The 16,805-nt window shown below is 37.1% G+C and overlaps 1 protein-coding gene across 11 annotated transcripts in view; it reads right to left on the minus strand.

The window, feature by feature from the left end:
* The window catches only part of LOC112058090 (serine/threonine-protein kinase MARK2), a 219,049-nt gene that overhangs the window by 76,576 nt on the left and 125,668 nt on the right, over window positions 1-16,805 (minus strand). For 7 of the 11 annotated variants that reach the window (XM_052886759.1, XM_052886761.1, XM_052886762.1 and 4 more), the window contains exon 2: window positions 13,887-14,852. The exons of 3 other annotated variants lie outside the window; for them this stretch is intronic. In XM_052886759.1, coding sequence (XP_052742719.1) covers window positions 13,887-14,696 — 810 coding nt within the window. In that variant the 5' untranslated portion in view covers window positions 14,697-14,852. Of the gene's footprint in view, window positions 1-4,114; window positions 4,225-13,886; window positions 14,853-16,805 lie in introns of those variants that run through there. One more of the 11 variants, XM_052886768.1, reaches the window with a different exon arrangement.

Genomic DNA, 16,805 nt, shown 5'->3' on the forward strand with positions numbered 1-16,805 from the left:
TTCTATTCGCGGAAATGCGTATTTAATGTATTATAATTCAGGTCAAGGGCCAGTGCCAATATAAGAAAGAAAATTTCTGTAAAAACTCTCAGCCCAAAGAGTTGGGAAATTGGTGGTGTTACAAACATGTAACACAACAACTTCGAAGAAAATGTTGCACTGTAGGTCAAATGCGGTCATTATTATTCTTACTGATAATGATCTTTGAGCTATGCTAGGAGTATCTCTGTGTAATTAACTCAAGGACATCCGTAGAAGAACCAAAGTCACCGACACAGCTCAACGAATCGTTTAGCTGAAGTGGCAATAGGCGGAGTACATGTTCTAAGAGCCGTTGGACGTTGGGGTCCCAAGGTGCTGGAATGGTGACCCTGCATTAGAAAGCGCAGTGTTGGTTGACGCCCCACCAGGTGGATTGACGATATCAAGCGAGTCGCAGGGATTCGATGGATGCAGGCGGTTCAGGATCGTGATGTTTAGAAATCCCTACAAAAGTATATCTTGCAGTGGACGTCCATCGGCTGATATGATGATAATGATGATTATATGATCGTTAAACATCCAACATATTATCAACCTTCCCTGTATATGATTATTTATGAATTCCTTTATTAGGTTGCCTGGGAGAGATCGCTTCTTAGCCACAAAATCCGCCTATACCTAACTCTTTTTATATAATATATTATTATTTTTGTATTCTTAGTTTATACTAGCGGACGCCTGCCCTTAATTTCCGCCTTTTTAATCGATCCCTATCGCAAAATCCGTTCTTAGTGGATACCTACGAACGATAAACTACCTCCCTGCCAAATTTCAACTTTGTACATCAAGCGGCTTTCGAGATTTCGTAATGAATGACCTTTCGCATTTATATATTAAGATTATGGCGTGTACCTACTTATAAAGAATTTTCATTTCACATTATCAACCTGCATTGGAGAACCGTTATATGTCTAAGGTTCATATCTTCAGTGGGCCATTAAAGTAGACAATAGACAATAGACAATAGCTTTATTACTAAAAGTTACATGCTTATTTAATATACTTAATCCAAAAAATTAAATGCGTAAATCCAAATAATTAATGTGATGGAAGTTGCACTAGTATAAACCGTGTCGCAACTTCCATCGCTCTTCCCTCGATAAGTAGGCTAGTAATGTTGATAATTATGAATGAAGTATCGAATATGGATATACAATCCAAACAGTGTAGGTAGCTTACCAATACCTATAGAACCCGCAAGTATGTTCAAACCACAGGTATGTAAGTAATATTCAGACAACATAGGCTATATTGGCTCAACATTTTCACGATATTGTCTAAACTGGGACGAATTCCGGGAACGCTCCGAGGGGTTGATTTGAGAGAGCGCCTCAACAATGTGCCAACACTGTCGATAGTTCGCTGTAGATTGGGCTAAAATGTGAATACAATTTATTATTTAAACTATTTATAATTGAATACTAACCAGCTCTTTGACAGCGGTTGCGGCGGGAAATTAATTTATTAGATTTTATTCCTCGTCGATGTGACATAAAAGGTCTCTCTCTCTCTCATTCAATCTTTTAAGGGCCTTCTGCTGGGACAGCTTAAAAATCTTTTCTATTTATAATGCGGGCTACAGACCTGCAGTACCTGTACAGCCGAACTGTTCACTTTAATCGTCCGTGTGTAGGCAAAGAGAACTGTACAGTTTTATCTGTTTTAACTGTAAAACAGATAACACCGAAGATCTGTAGCACGCTTGAGAGGAAAATTCGAGCTACAAAGTTTAGACCACGTCGCTTCAATGCGGGCTGGCAGGCTTAGTTGGGCTCGAGATCGACAACAACAATGATTGACTAGTTCTTGGAAGTCTAATAATAATAATTAATTAATACCTATTTAACTTATGTTTGTGGTGCTGGAACTTTGAGACGGCTGAATTCCTACCTCCATAGTTATTTTATTTACAAGACGGAGGTCCTGGGTTCGATCCCCGGCTGGGCCGATTGAGGTTTTCTTAATTGGTCCAGGTCTGGCTGGTGGGAGGCTTTGGTCGTAGCTAGTTACCACCCTACCGACAAAGACATACCGCCAAGCGATTTAGCGTTCCGGTACGATGTCGTGTAGAAACCGAAAGGGGTGTGGACTTTCATCCTCCTCCTATCAAGTTAGCTCGCTTCCATCTTAGATTGCATCGTCACTTACCATCAGGTGAGATTGTAATCAAGGGCTAACTTGTAAAGAATAAAAAAAAATCGCTTGTTCCGTCAACAAATTATATAAAAGAGCACTTCCCCCGAGCGGGCGCTTCTGATTTAATTTATCTATTATTAAATGTAGGACATAAACGAGCTTATTATAAGAAAAAAGGGTCAATGTAAGTCTATTTTGTACAGTTTTATGACGGACTCAATCGCAGCGGGTCATCGGAAAGGCGACGATCAAAACAAACAGCATGTAGGTACTGGCGCTTACACAATTCGATTCTGTTTACTCGACATGTACAAAATTGCACAGTCTGCATAGTAGGTACCTTTTTTTTATTCTTTACAAGTTAGCCCTTGACTACAATCTCACCTGATGGTAAGTGATGATGCAGTCTAAGATGGAAGCAGGCTAACTTGTTAGGAGGAGGATGAAAATCCAAACCCCTTTTTGGTTTCTACACGACATCACACCGGAACGCTAAATCGCTTGGCGGTACGTCTTTGCCGGTAGGGTGGTAACTCGCCACGGCCGAAGCCTCCCACCAGCCAGACCTGGACAAATTAAGAAAATCTCAATCTGCCCAGCCGGGGATCGAACCCAGGACATCCGTCTTGTAAATCCACCGCGCATACCACTGCGCCACGGAGGCCGTCAAAACCTACCTACCAATTCAAATTACAAAATATAATGTTAGTATCAGACTTTTCAATTCAATTCGTTTATTTGCAGAACGAGCGGTAACAAAAGGTATAGTTGGTTCATAACTTTTTACGCGTTAAGCTCAAAACTCATCTATCACCGCGGACACATACTGGCTACCTCGCCTCGCCGTTCACCCGTCGACACCACGCTTGCCGCTACCCGGCCGCTCCCTTACGTTATTACGTACGCCCCGAAAGCTGGTAGATATTTTAGAGTAGGTATTTGAGTCAAGTCAAAAACTTGTCCTGTACATCTCCTAGGCTACCCTAACACAGATCTCGAGACCTGGTACAGGACAAGCTTTCAAATTGCCTCAAATCCACAAATCCGCATATTAAGTATAGATTAATTAATATTAATATATAAGTACTACCTACTACACTTATTGTAATCGCCATTGGTTAGTGTGTATGAACGTCATTAAAAACAGCCCCTGTAGCCCATAGAAACTCATACAAGTGCGTCAACTGATCTGCATCCCGATATGTGGACGACTATCTTTACTCTGACGTTCAGCGTTGAATGTTAAAAGAGCCAAGATGTTTTTCTTGCAAGTGGGCATAGCAATCTAACCCATTTTTTAGTTTCCCCCAAAATCTTACATTTCGTGGGAAAAGTTTCGTCAGATAATTTCAGAAGTATATCCTTCCAAAGTAATCTATAAGAAAAAGTTAATCTGGGACAAATGTTCGTTCCATAACAATAAATCTGTCTTGCTTTATTACATACTAGCCGACGCGCCGCGGATTCACCGGATTCCTGTTTCCGTGAGAATATTGGGATAAATTATTAATTAATCAACCCTCTCGCTATACTCTTAAATGTCATATTATCATCAATCAGTTCCAAGACCTTAGAAAAATCGTTTAAAGCAACTTATATCAGAAATATAAAGAGGGTCAAAATCACAAATGATATAATGTATGAATAACTCGTAACTTAACAAGAATGTTATATCGGATTGATACTGAAGAGTATATTTAAAGACAGGTGAAGTCACGAACAACAACTAGTATTAAACTAAAATCCACTAACTATGACGAATTTGATGGTCCCGAAATATTTCTTTGAAAACTTAATATTTAAAAAAAACAACAAATTATAATTTAAAAAAAACATAAGGGTTACACTAAATAGAAATACATTTCTACAATTATCACCATTCCACGTTTCTATACAACATAACAACACTACACTCCGCCCTTAGCAACAGCCTTACCCTTTTCCTGGCCATGCTCGCAATTTGAACCAATAAAAAGAAAAAAAATATATAAAATAAAACTACATCACTTCCGCGTTACGACAATAAAACGGACGTACGAACGCGACGGCGTCCGAAAACACACTGCGGGACACGAGGGGTTCCGAGTTCGCCCTATTTTTTTTTAAATATAGAATACGATTTCAAAACGCATCATCTTAACTGCAGAGTGTAAATAACTTCCTGCTTTAAGGCAACGTGTTAAGGTGGATTTCGTCTTGCAAGTGTTATGTTTCATGATGTCATTGGATATTGAAGGTACGATTGCATTTTACCCTTAGCAATTGACGTTACGTCAGCACCGACGACTGTTTCCTTCGGCATCTTTTATTTGGAATGAACAATAGACTTCAAGAGTTATTATTAAAAGAGGGAATAAAGTTTTTGCGAGTCGAAATTCAAAACCATGGGTTTAAAATTTTCAAACGGCAGTCTATGTTTTACGAGTGTTAATAACTTTTCGATAACTTGTGAGTCGTAAAACTAAGAAACTTTTTACAATGCAACATTATTTTCAACAAAGTTGAGGCCGCAATTTGACAGCGCTGGATATTTTTATGCAACTACCTTGCAATATAATAATTACTATACATAGCAAGTAATATAATTTCTGTTCAAATGTCTCGTTAGTAAGTATACCAGTTAGTAACCAGCTCTGCCAGTGGTTAGCCTATAGAACTTTAGAGTCCTGTGTCAGGCTATGAATTAATAAAGAGCTTTTGTTTATTCCGAGAATGAAGAAGCCCTGATCATTATCATAATGATAATGATCGTAACGAGAGTCGAACTTTACCACCCTAAGCCCACCAACTCGCATTGAAGGAGCATGTTGAGTCCATGCTCCATATACCGGTCTCTACTACCGTAGTGGGTCATTAAAATAGGTTGATAATTATAATTATGTCTGAAACTAACTTTTTTTGAATTTAAATTAGTAATTTAGTTTGAATCGTGCCGCGTTGCAAGAACCAGCTCATGACTAAGGGCCCCGTATAAGTTCAAAACTAGTCGGGCATACACCTACCTTATATAACGTGAGTTTTAGCCGTGTTTCATAATCAATTAATATGTAACTAACTTTACACAGAAAGGTCGAAAACACAACCTCATTTTGTTAAGTCGATTAAAAAATATGTCGTGCAGTATCCAACAAGGTGTAACAAATCTTATAAGATACCGCAGAACGAGCATCCGTCTGTGAAGGCATACACTAAAAATGTCCACAAACACAAATTTCACATCTATTCCTCGGTAATAGATCACAAATTCCCATAAATGACTTAAACAAGCTTTAACTTTACATTGTAAAGGGCGAGGTTCCATTCGAAGCGATACTATTCGATAAAAAAACCGATACGACACGATGTAGGACTACGGAACTTGTCAAGTTAAAGCGCTCATAAAGGTACTCGATTACTCGAATACTCTCTATATTAATTATTGAAATAAATATTAATTAAATAACTTTTACTTAACGCATACAACGCAAACTCTAAATCAAAGCGTTCTTGAATTTTCACCGCTCGAAAATCTTCTCAGTGAATAAAAAAGATTTGTACGAATTATTTAGTATTGAACTTTTCGTTATATCCTGTCAATACAGCTGTCACCATCAGCCTTCGTTTTTTTTAGTATACTCGCGCATTTTTGTCACAACATATTGTTATAACACAACAGTTTACTAATAAAAGTTAATCTGAAATTATTTTTAGCCACTTTTGTGCGAGGTGCGATGTGAATCTTTCACTTTATAGATCTAGTACGTGAATGTATTGAGGTACTAGGTAAAACATAATTTACATAGCAAAACGATACGAGGTTAGTGGACGAATACCCTAACATAACATAAGGCTTCCTGCAAAAGGCTTCAGTGCGTCAGGTGAGACTTGATATGCTTGCGTAATGAAATAGTTTAAGAAAATATACGCGCCGCATAACAATTGCAATATGGGGCTATAAATATCTATTCATGCACACAATATTATTTCATTCAGTGATATACGAGCATGTAATAAGCAAATATAGTGCTGAACGTATAGTTATGAAAGGCTTACTTTGTTAGTAGTTGGATTAGTTCCTACGTATAAAAAAAATTCCTATAGCAATTTATCAGATTCTTGTTTCTGTCATGTATTTTTTTCATTTTTAAAAATGTTAATATAAAAATACATACATAAAAACACTTGAAAATTAAAAAAATAAACATTTTATTATCACTTATCAGTTAGTTAAGACTAATTAGTTTAAAAGTTTATTATATATAACACGGCTATTTTTTTATTTTGGGTATTTTCCTGGTATTTCTAACCGACGTCAAAAAAATAGGAGGTTCTCAATTCGCAGCGAATGTTTTTTATGTTTGTTAACTCAAAACTTCGTTATTTTTTTGTTTGTTTCGTTTAACCAATTTTGATTTTTTATATTATTATTTTATAAAAAAAATGTAGTAAAATATACTTTAGATACTATAGTTTTCTATTAAAGTAGATCGATTGTCCATAGTATTACTTGTCACAGGACACCAAACGGGTTTTCATAATTTCTCAAAGACGACCTCGGCAACCGGTTACGAACTAGCCTAACCAACCCACCTGTTTGTTTATTTGTTTACATACTTACAAAATTTACAAATGCAAGAGTTTGTTTGTTAGGCCTGAACTACTCAACTGTTAGTTATATTTTTCAGACAAATATATCGACAATATATATAAAAAAATACTTTTAGACGATCCGGCATTAACACTTCTCAAAAAAAAAAGCGTCGTGATTTATATATATACGCTGTCGTGTGAACATATACCTACTTGGAAATGTGTTTGTTGTATTTGAACGATTTTTTAACGTCCGTTAAAACAACTCTCGTGCGAATGAGGACTAACGGCCAGTTTCTTCATCGCAAGTAACAGTCAAAGTAACGTCATAAATCAAAAGTGAAGGTCTTATTCACTAAAAAATAAAGTCTTCTTTACTACTTACTACTTTTGCTGTTACTTTAGCTTTACATGAAGAAACTGGAAGACGTTTAAAGTTAAGCCTGACACACGAACGGAAAACCATTCACACAAAGACACACCCAATAATGTAAAACATGTATATAAACAAATAAACAAGCAGGTGAATTAGTCAACAAACCGAAGCGACACCGCGAATCAAGGTCGGACCGAAATAGATCGACTTGGCGATACATCATTGTTTACAATTTACAATTTGAAAACAGGAGAAAACTGCCCGTAATCAATAACATTAATCAACTTGTCAAATAAATTTGAACCTTTTCTAAAAATTAACAATATGGCACGAGAACGTAAGGCATGATATAATGTCAGCCACTAACGGGCTTATCGGATGGTGAGTGGCTATCTTTAAAGAAGGCTTTGGACAAAACTGTTAAGTTACACTAAGAAATTTTAAAACATGTAGGTATACATCTATACTAATATTATAAAGCTGAAGAGTTTGTTTGTTTGATCGAACGCGCTAATCTCAAGAACTACTGGTCCGATTTGAAAAATGCTTTCAGTGTTAAATAGCCCATTTATCGAGGAAGGCTATAGGCTATATATTTTATCCCCGTATTCCCACGGGAACGGGAACCACGCGGGTGAAATCGCGCGACGTCAGCTAGTATTTAATATTTAAACTATGTATATACAAATATTATAAGGATGAAAGATTGAATTGTTTGGTTGTTTGCATTGAATATCCTCGACTGAACCGATCGAAAAATTCTTTCACTGTTGTGAAGTAAAAGTAGAAGTCTTTTGACAAATACTTTAACCACGAGAAAGCCACTCCACTATTTGCGAGTGTCGTAGGCTATATTTTATCTACTACAAACAAACAAACAAACTTTTCAGCTTTATAATATTAGTAGTAGTAGATTCAATACTTTGTAATGGCAACAATTAGTCGTAAAGTCATAATTAGAATTTGCAAAGGTTTTTGTATAAATAACCACGAAATTCGTATTAAACTAAGCTGGCATTACAATATACAGTAATCCCCCCCCCCCTGCCCCTTACTGCGATAATCGATCATCCAACCTTTTCTTCAGGGTATTATAAAATTAATTTGATGGTTTGGATGACGCTTCAAATTTAGTGAAATATTTTGCATAAATACAGACCGAGTTGTGTTCTCAAACAGGTATTTACAAATGTTGAATAATACAATATCCAAGAAAAGCACTTCGTAATGTAGCAACAATGCGTTATCTCAATGCCTATATATGGTAAAAGGCGGACCGGTCGAAACTCACGCTTTTCAGCGCGACCTTGGCGTGATGTCACGCTAGTTCATTAGCATTTGTAATCAATTCTAAAGGGTTTTTAATTCCCTATACCTGAGTAAAGATATTATGTATACTGTGCCTATACTGTCCAATACCTTAGTCGTCCAGTGGTTAGCGTATGCGACTTCGGATCAGCAGATCTTGGATTCGAGTCCTGTTACGGACTATGTTATGGTTTCATAAAAGCTACTCTTAGTGGTTGAACACTCATTAAAGTAATATGGCGGGTCTAACATCCCAATTGCAGGGAATGAGGCCATGTCGTAGGTCTTTTTTTATTCTTTTCAAGTTAGCCCTTGACTACAATCTCACCTGACGGTAAGTGATGATGCAATCTAAGATGAAAGCGGGCTAACTTGTTAGGAGAAGGATAAAATCCATACTCCTTTCGATTTCTACACGACATCGTACTGGAACGCTAAGTCGTTTGGCGATCTTAAATGATAGAATGATGATTCTTGATGATGAACCTTTATTTGTATTTTGTTTAGTACAGAAGTTTTGAATGCTCAATGCATTGGTCACATTCATCTCAAATAGTCTAATTTCAGAAAAAAAAATTAAGAAAAAATGTTCGTCATTTAACTGTTATTCATAGAAGATATTCTCTACCAATCTTTCAATCAATCGACACTTTATTATACACAGAGATGTTTCTCCTTGAATATGGAGGGTACACCAAATCAAAAATATCTGTAGGCACTATTGCTACGTGTACGATCATTATAGACGGAGAGCCAGTGCCAGCCAGATCTTCGTCATTTTATAGAAGCTGAAAGTTTGTCAGCTCATGCTCCTACATAGTTAAGTACCGTAGCCGACTATAGAGATTGCACCGCGGTGGCTTTGGGTGATAGCAGGTTCAAATTACCCTCAACCGTCTTAGTAATTAATGTAATTTTTTTATATATTTATTATGGCGCCTGGGAATATAATTTCTTATATTATGCCGAGGAAAACATAAAAAAATACATTTTATACTTAGACGGTTGAGGATCTGGATCCTTAAAACCTGCTACCTCCCAAAGCCATCACGATCCATAATTGGCTACCGTACTTACCTATGGTAAGAGCATGAGTTGACGAATTAATTTATAAAATGACGAAGGTCTGGAGTTCACGGGCTCTTAGACTATTATAATATTATGGTGGGTAGGCACAACCTTGCTGTGACGCCAGTGGCACCACGCCCGCCTCGTTAGCGGCCCGCCGACGTTCATTAGCGTTTTTAATCATTTCCACGCGTATTGTCAACTTTCTACCGACTATTTTTTGAGCTTTTCGGTTATTAACGTTTGCAATTTAGAATACCCTATAATTATTCTTTCTAGAGACACAGCATGGTCGTTGTTTTGATTTTTTTTTTTTTTTGAAATAAAAAGTAAGGATAATAAATGTAATGAAATAAAATGAAAATAAACTTTATTTTCTAAATGGTTACTCTATATCATCGACGTTTCGAATGAAAGTCAGTTTTGAATTTCATTCGAAAGGTCAAATTCTATTCCGGGTACGCATCCCTCTAACTAACTCAAATTAATTTGCGTCTAAAGCATTTAATTTTTAAAGGCGGCGATTCTCTTTCAGTATGATATTCAAATTATTAAAACACATTTTAAATCAAATATGACAACTTACCCAAAACAGATCTTTGGTTTTGCAACATCTTGTTCAACAGAGAAATATGTTCCGTGCTTACCTGTAGGAAACAAAACAATAATTAGTAAATTTGCTTGCTATAAACTTAGAACATACATGTACCTATTAAAATTAATGTATACCAACATTATTACCAAAGTTATACAACAAAAACATATTTTAATAACGTTTTTTTTTTACTTTTTAAACTAGCTTCTAGCTTCTACCTTATCTGATGGCCGTGGCTAAGGCCAAGAGATTTCCATTTAGAATTACGAAACGACGCCGCGTATAAACCAGTAAAGACTAGTAAGGTTCGGACCAATTTTATTTTTCCCTAGTAAATACGCTACCTTCTAACGCAAGCTACCCACGACCAAGTTCTAGTTACTTTCAAATCTGCAGGATGCTTACGTAAGCAGCGCAAAAAACTGATTTGACAATAAACTTGAACGTGTGTGTCTGACATTGGACTTCATCACCACTTATCGTGAAACAAAGATGTCAAACGTAAGCTTGTCATTAATTTAAAATAAATAAAATTTTATAACAAGGATAACAATGTAATGTATTTGGAACTTCAAACTACAGCAGTTATGGCATTTTTATATCGCCATATTTCACTGGGGAACATTTATTTATCACTGTTCAAAATCGAAGCAGCACTTAACGACTATTCCAGTAGGGTTGCCAATGTTCTAATCTGTTTAATTCTATGGAATAAAAATATAAAACCACTGCAACATTTTCACATTTTTAATACATAAAAACATTGTTAATAAATTATTATTTTTCATGGTAATGACTTTATTAGTTAGTACCTACCGTATATGAAATAAAAGATCATCTGAAAATCTATAACAATAATATTTAGCCGCTACCACGAGGTCAATGACCTCTATAAAATAAAAAAACGCAATTCTAGCGGAATGTATATCTAATTTAAGTGCGTCTAATGTGAGACCTTAGAGGGACCGATGAAGTGCTATTACTGATCAACGCCTCCTAAGTGCTTTATATTTATAGAACAACGACTTCCATACGCTTCATTTTATTAAAAGCGACAACCCTACATCGCCGTATAACGAATTCACACTTAATTAATATCCTACCAATAAAATCACTCTCATTCGGTTTCGTTTGAAGACCGAGTCACTATGGATCCAATGCAGTATCCTTCGTGGGTAACTATCAAATATAGACTCAATGCCAGAGGTATACTGTCCATATTTGAGCGTCGGCGCAAGTTTTAATTGGTGACACAATAACTAATCGGTCAGTGACGCAATGAAAAAGATAGAACGATCCGTGCGGTGCTTTTTTGGTGAACGAATACGTTACAACATAGTCTTCGTAAATTTATTGTTATGGGCGTTATAAAGATAACCCATAAGATTTGCCAAAAGTTCTACGTTTCTTTTATTTTTATACTACATTCTACTAACACTCCGCGCTACTTAAAGTACAAGTTTTTTTTTTATTATTCTTTAAAAGTTAGCCCTTGACTACAATCACACCTGATGGTAAGTGACGATGCAATCTAAGATGGAAGCGGGCTAACTTGTTGGAGGATGAAACCCACACCCCCTTCGGTTTCTACACGACATCGTACCGGAACGCTAAATCGCTTGGCGGTACGTCTTTGTCGGTAGGGTGGTAACTAGCCACTGCCAAAGCCTCCCACCAGCCAGACCTGGACACATTAAGAAAACCTTCATCGGCCCAGCTGGATATCGAACCCAGGACCTTTGTCTTGTAAGTTCACTACGCATACCAAAGTATAATAAGTTATTGTGTCAGAGCTCGTCCGGGGAACTACTACTGCCAAGTTTATCCCCGCCCTCAGGAGCATTGCTGTATAAGGTCAACAGACTTGAACACAGCAATGCTGATTATACCGACAAGCACGCCCGTAAGAGCACATGAGGCTTAACAGTTAACACCTACGTCTCAGGTGTTGGACACAAGGCGGCACTTAAAGACTTTGAAGGGTTGCTCTGTGTTTTGTGACAATGGTTTTCCACTTATTATCAGGCAGGCTATCTATTTGGTCAATTACTATTACTATAACCTATAATATACCTTGTTACACTGTCATCTTTGAGTACTTTGCTTTAGAGACTAGTGTACTGGGGGGATTTTTGCCACGTTGCAATAATCTCCATCTTTTTAGCATATGCATGTGGAATGTGTAGGTACGTGTCGTTTGTATTTTTACCGTTCACGTGGGAATACGGGGATAAAATATTGTCTACGTTACTCACTGATAACGTAGCGTTCCGTTGGCAAAAATATCGAGAGCCTACTGCCCTCATTTCCGTCCACGGTCAACCCTCAGTTATTCTCTGTAATATGTATACTTAGGTATTTAATGTCTCGTTATTTTATAAAACATGCACTGCTCAAAGCAATTCAATGCTAATATCCCTATTCATACACAACGTTCTGAATAGCACAAAGTGCTTCTAGTGGGCAGGTTGTGATTTAATTAAAAATGTGACTCTTGACGTATGCTACTGTCAAAACTCAAAGCCGGTCAAAACTAATATTCACTGGAAAATCTGTATACCCCAATGAGCCAATACAAGCTTTTAAATGATTTTCGTTGCATTGGTTATGATGAATGTTTTAGATAGAATATAAATAACTATTAATTATTAATTTAAAAAATATTTAAATTTTGTGAAAGTTGAGTACATTGCGTTAAAGCTTTTAGGGGTAAGAACTGAAAGTGAAGCTATATGCATTTGTGGTTGTGTTATCATGATCACAGGTTATTCGAATTAAGATCGATTTGTACAGGTCCAAAATTACTCAGGGTAAAATCTCATAACAAATTTGGTTCAAGGGATAAGTATTCATTTCACATAAAACTTCTGTATGGTAATATTAAAAGAAAACCACGAAAACCGACTTTTGAACTTAACAATAACTGAGTTCTGCAACTAAAACTAGTCCAAACCAAGACGTCAATTAAAACAATAAAAATACTGCATACTGTTATGTAAGTTTTCACTCTGTCAACATTGATAAACGATGTTTTTCCAGTCAATATTGATTTGGACAGACTTCTGATCTCTGACTGTAACATGAACGCTACTTCAATCAAACGTTCGCATAAAACGTTTTATAAGCCTCGGATTCAATTCAGTTAAATCACCTGTTGGTAATTCAGCATAAACATATAATAAACCAAGTTCCTATATATATATATAATTTAATTTAAAAACGTATTTAATTTATAGTTTTGTGTACGGAAAACTCTAAGTATTTATACGGATGGTTATCGAAATCAAAGAGTTTGTAGTTTGTGTTTGTTTGTTGTTTGTTTGAAGAGTTTGAGTTACTATTTCAAAGTTTTTCACTGTAACTAATAATTTAATTAATATTAAACTATGCCACCGAAGGGCGCAACTGGGTTGAGCCAGAAAGATAATAACTAATTAAAAACTTTACAAATTCTAGCAATCATGCTGAACTATAAATTATCTTGAAAGACAAAGTACCTTCTGCCTCTAATTGGCTAATTTAATTTAATTTCGATAGGTTTAACAAAATTTGCTACCGTATTTTATTTATAACTACTTTGTCCGCTTAGAAAAAAAAATGTTAAAATCTACGTAAATAAACTTTCCTCCAATAATAAAAACTGCATTAAAATTCAGTTCTAGTTTAAAAGATCTAAGCATACGCAGTGAAGCGACTGTCTCATACTATGTTATTTATTTCGTATTCGCTTTGTTTTGTAATGCAATAATGCAATGAAAACAGAGTTTCGCAGGACATTCACGATTTTTTTACCTGTACTGAAGAGCGTGGCGAGACCGGCGACGTGGGACTCTTTGGGTTGGCAGGCTCCGCCCTGTGCTCCGCCAACACCCTGTGCTCGTGCTTCGTTCCCACCACGGAGTTCTTCACCCTCTCCATCCTCGCTTGAATCGTCTTCCTTGATATGACCTTCGATTTCTCATCCTTCGTGCCACCGTCTGCTAGTTTCCTCATCAGACGCGCCGTAGCAGCGACAGTGTTGTGCTGCTGCGTGTCCGAGTTCGTTCTAGACAGTCGAGTTGCCGGTCTAGTTGCAGGCGCAGCGGCTCCCGTACTACTTCTTGTAGTTTCATTTCTATTGAACGGAACCGAGTCGTGTTCTGTATCGGAATCGGCCGGTAGGTAACCGCCACCTCCAACCGCTGACACCCCAGTGCGGAGCAAGTTCTCGTGTTCGGCGTATCGCACCCTTTCGTCGACTTTAACTGTCCCGTTTTGCGCCCTTTCGAGACCGCGTTCCATTTCACCTATTTGTCTTTCTAATTTCCTCAATACGTCATCTGAAGGTGGGGTCGGGCCATTGTCGTCGGGCGGTTCGGCTGCGAACGATTTGAGGTGTATGGGATGAGTTCGGTTTATCTCTAACCTTTTGGGTGCTATACCAGCCGATGTGACCTCGTATTCCGTTCTAGGAGCCTGTGGCGTTCGTTCCAACATTGACAATGAGACGGGGGAAGGTGGCGGCGCGCCGTTGACAGCGGCCGTCGGTTCCGGCGCAGGCGACACTCTCGGCGCGCGGAAACTCCTCCGCATAAAATCCTCACGAGTCAATTTCCTCTCCATTTTATGTATCAATCCTTAATCATTATAGTCCGAAAATAAATTTTTAACACTGCGTCCAAACTGGTGGCCCATTCGATTGTTTATTATCAGTCTTTATCGCACACGATATCACGATTGACTACATTTATCTGAGAGTTTCGTAGCGACGATGTAAATCTGAAACACATATCGATCCAACCAATGAACGACGTGAGGGCAGCGACACGTTTTTTTAATTCACAATTAAAATAGATAAAAGATACTGATACCGATATAGCTCTATTACAATCGACGTTTCACAAAAGGTCCATTTACACAACCTAATAGCACAACATAGTAAAACAACTATTATCCAAACACCCTGACGTTATTTCAGCGAAAAATCTAAAATTCCATTGACGCAAGCACTGTCTGATATCAATTATTAGCAGCCGACTGATATGAAATCGATAACACGTTAGACACCAATCGCCTAAATAGTACATTAGATACCTGTCTATCTAAAGAAATAAAAAAAGAATAGTAATACCAGTTTGGCGAAAATATTTAATTAAGCAGGAAATTTGACACGACCGTTGCGTAAGAACCAAACCTAATCAGACGAAATGTATAAAAAGTGAAAAGGCAAGTCGACCGTAACTAAACGTAATTCGATAAGAATCGACCGCTTTAGCAAACAGTGCCAGAGATAAGAAAATAATATTACACTGTGCAATCAGACGGGCACCCATATCAATGCTATAATAATGGAGTCGAGTCAAGTATAAGATAAACTGCTTGCGTCCTAACTTTCAAATTTTCCTATTAATCTATTTTTATATCAGATGAGACTGATTAAATACAGCAAACATCGGAGACCTTTCTGTTGAGGTCATCATCATGTCAGCCGATGGACGTCCACTGCAGGACATTGGCCTTTTGTAGGCACTTCCAAACATCACGATACTGAGCCACCTGTATCCAGCGAATCCCTGCGACTCGCTTGATGTCGTCAGTCCACCTGGTGAGGGTTCGACCATCACTGCGCTAACTATGTTATGTATGTATGTAACGTTCTGTTGGGGTATTTCAAATATAATATAAATAATATTGAATAATCCTGCCATATTTGATCTATGAATAAAGTAAAAAACACAGCTTTACTACGTCAATTAGGACATCTAACAATGAACATAAAAGTACGATGAAGCGATATCTAGTAGGCAACAAAGGCAGAAAAACTAGTAACTAAGGAAGTTATTACAACTATATTTTCAAAAACTAATCGCAAAAACTAAGAAATCTTAGTGGTAAAGTCGAATAACAATGTACAAGATAAAGAATCACGTAACGCACACTAAGACTACTACAAAACATGATAAAATGACACGAGGAAACTAAAGATTCACGGCGTATGAAGTATTTAGACAAAATCTATGACGAATCGAGAAAGAATCTCGCCGCGTGCAGTCGAAGCGAGAACGCCAACTAGCGGCCGCATCTGCAAAGAAAGATACAAACAATATTGTTAATCATAAACGAATGTCGGCAAACCGTTCACCGTACCCCAGCGCGGCACACAAAGCTGTCGCGGCGGACACACCTGAAACACTCATAGATAACACCGACACCCAGACACTTGTATCAACAGACGAACACAAAGCGACAAGTAACACGAAAAGACATGACACACTTTATATTTTCCAACAACGGTAATCATTTCCTCATTTGGACAACGTAACCTGTTTATTTTTTTATTGATCTTTATTTATTGATACTGTAACTTATAATATACGATGGTATGCTAAGTCTGCGAGTACATAGAAAGATCCATTTGACACTAATAAACATAAAAATTGCTTTAGTATTAGCATTACACGTAATTTTTTATTGCTTGTATGAAGTCAAAGGTTTAACGAATGCAATGTGTTTTCCCTAACAATGAGTAAGCGTCTCTAAATTAGAAATTGATTTATACTTTCACTAAAATTTACTACAAACAATGCAATCCATAATAGCAAAATGTCATAAGAACGAAATGTGCAATGGAATTTTTCATTTGGAACTATCTGCTTATCGAGTAAATCTACCCTCCTCAAAAACCACTTGCATGCAACTGATTCTGATCGATACGCAAAAAACTCATGATTT

This window comes from Bicyclus anynana, chromosome 18 (genome assembly GCF_947172395.1).
Source record: "Bicyclus anynana chromosome 18, ilBicAnyn1.1, whole genome shotgun sequence".
NCBI classification, from domain to species: domain Eukaryota; kingdom Metazoa; phylum Arthropoda; class Insecta; order Lepidoptera; family Nymphalidae; genus Bicyclus; species Bicyclus anynana.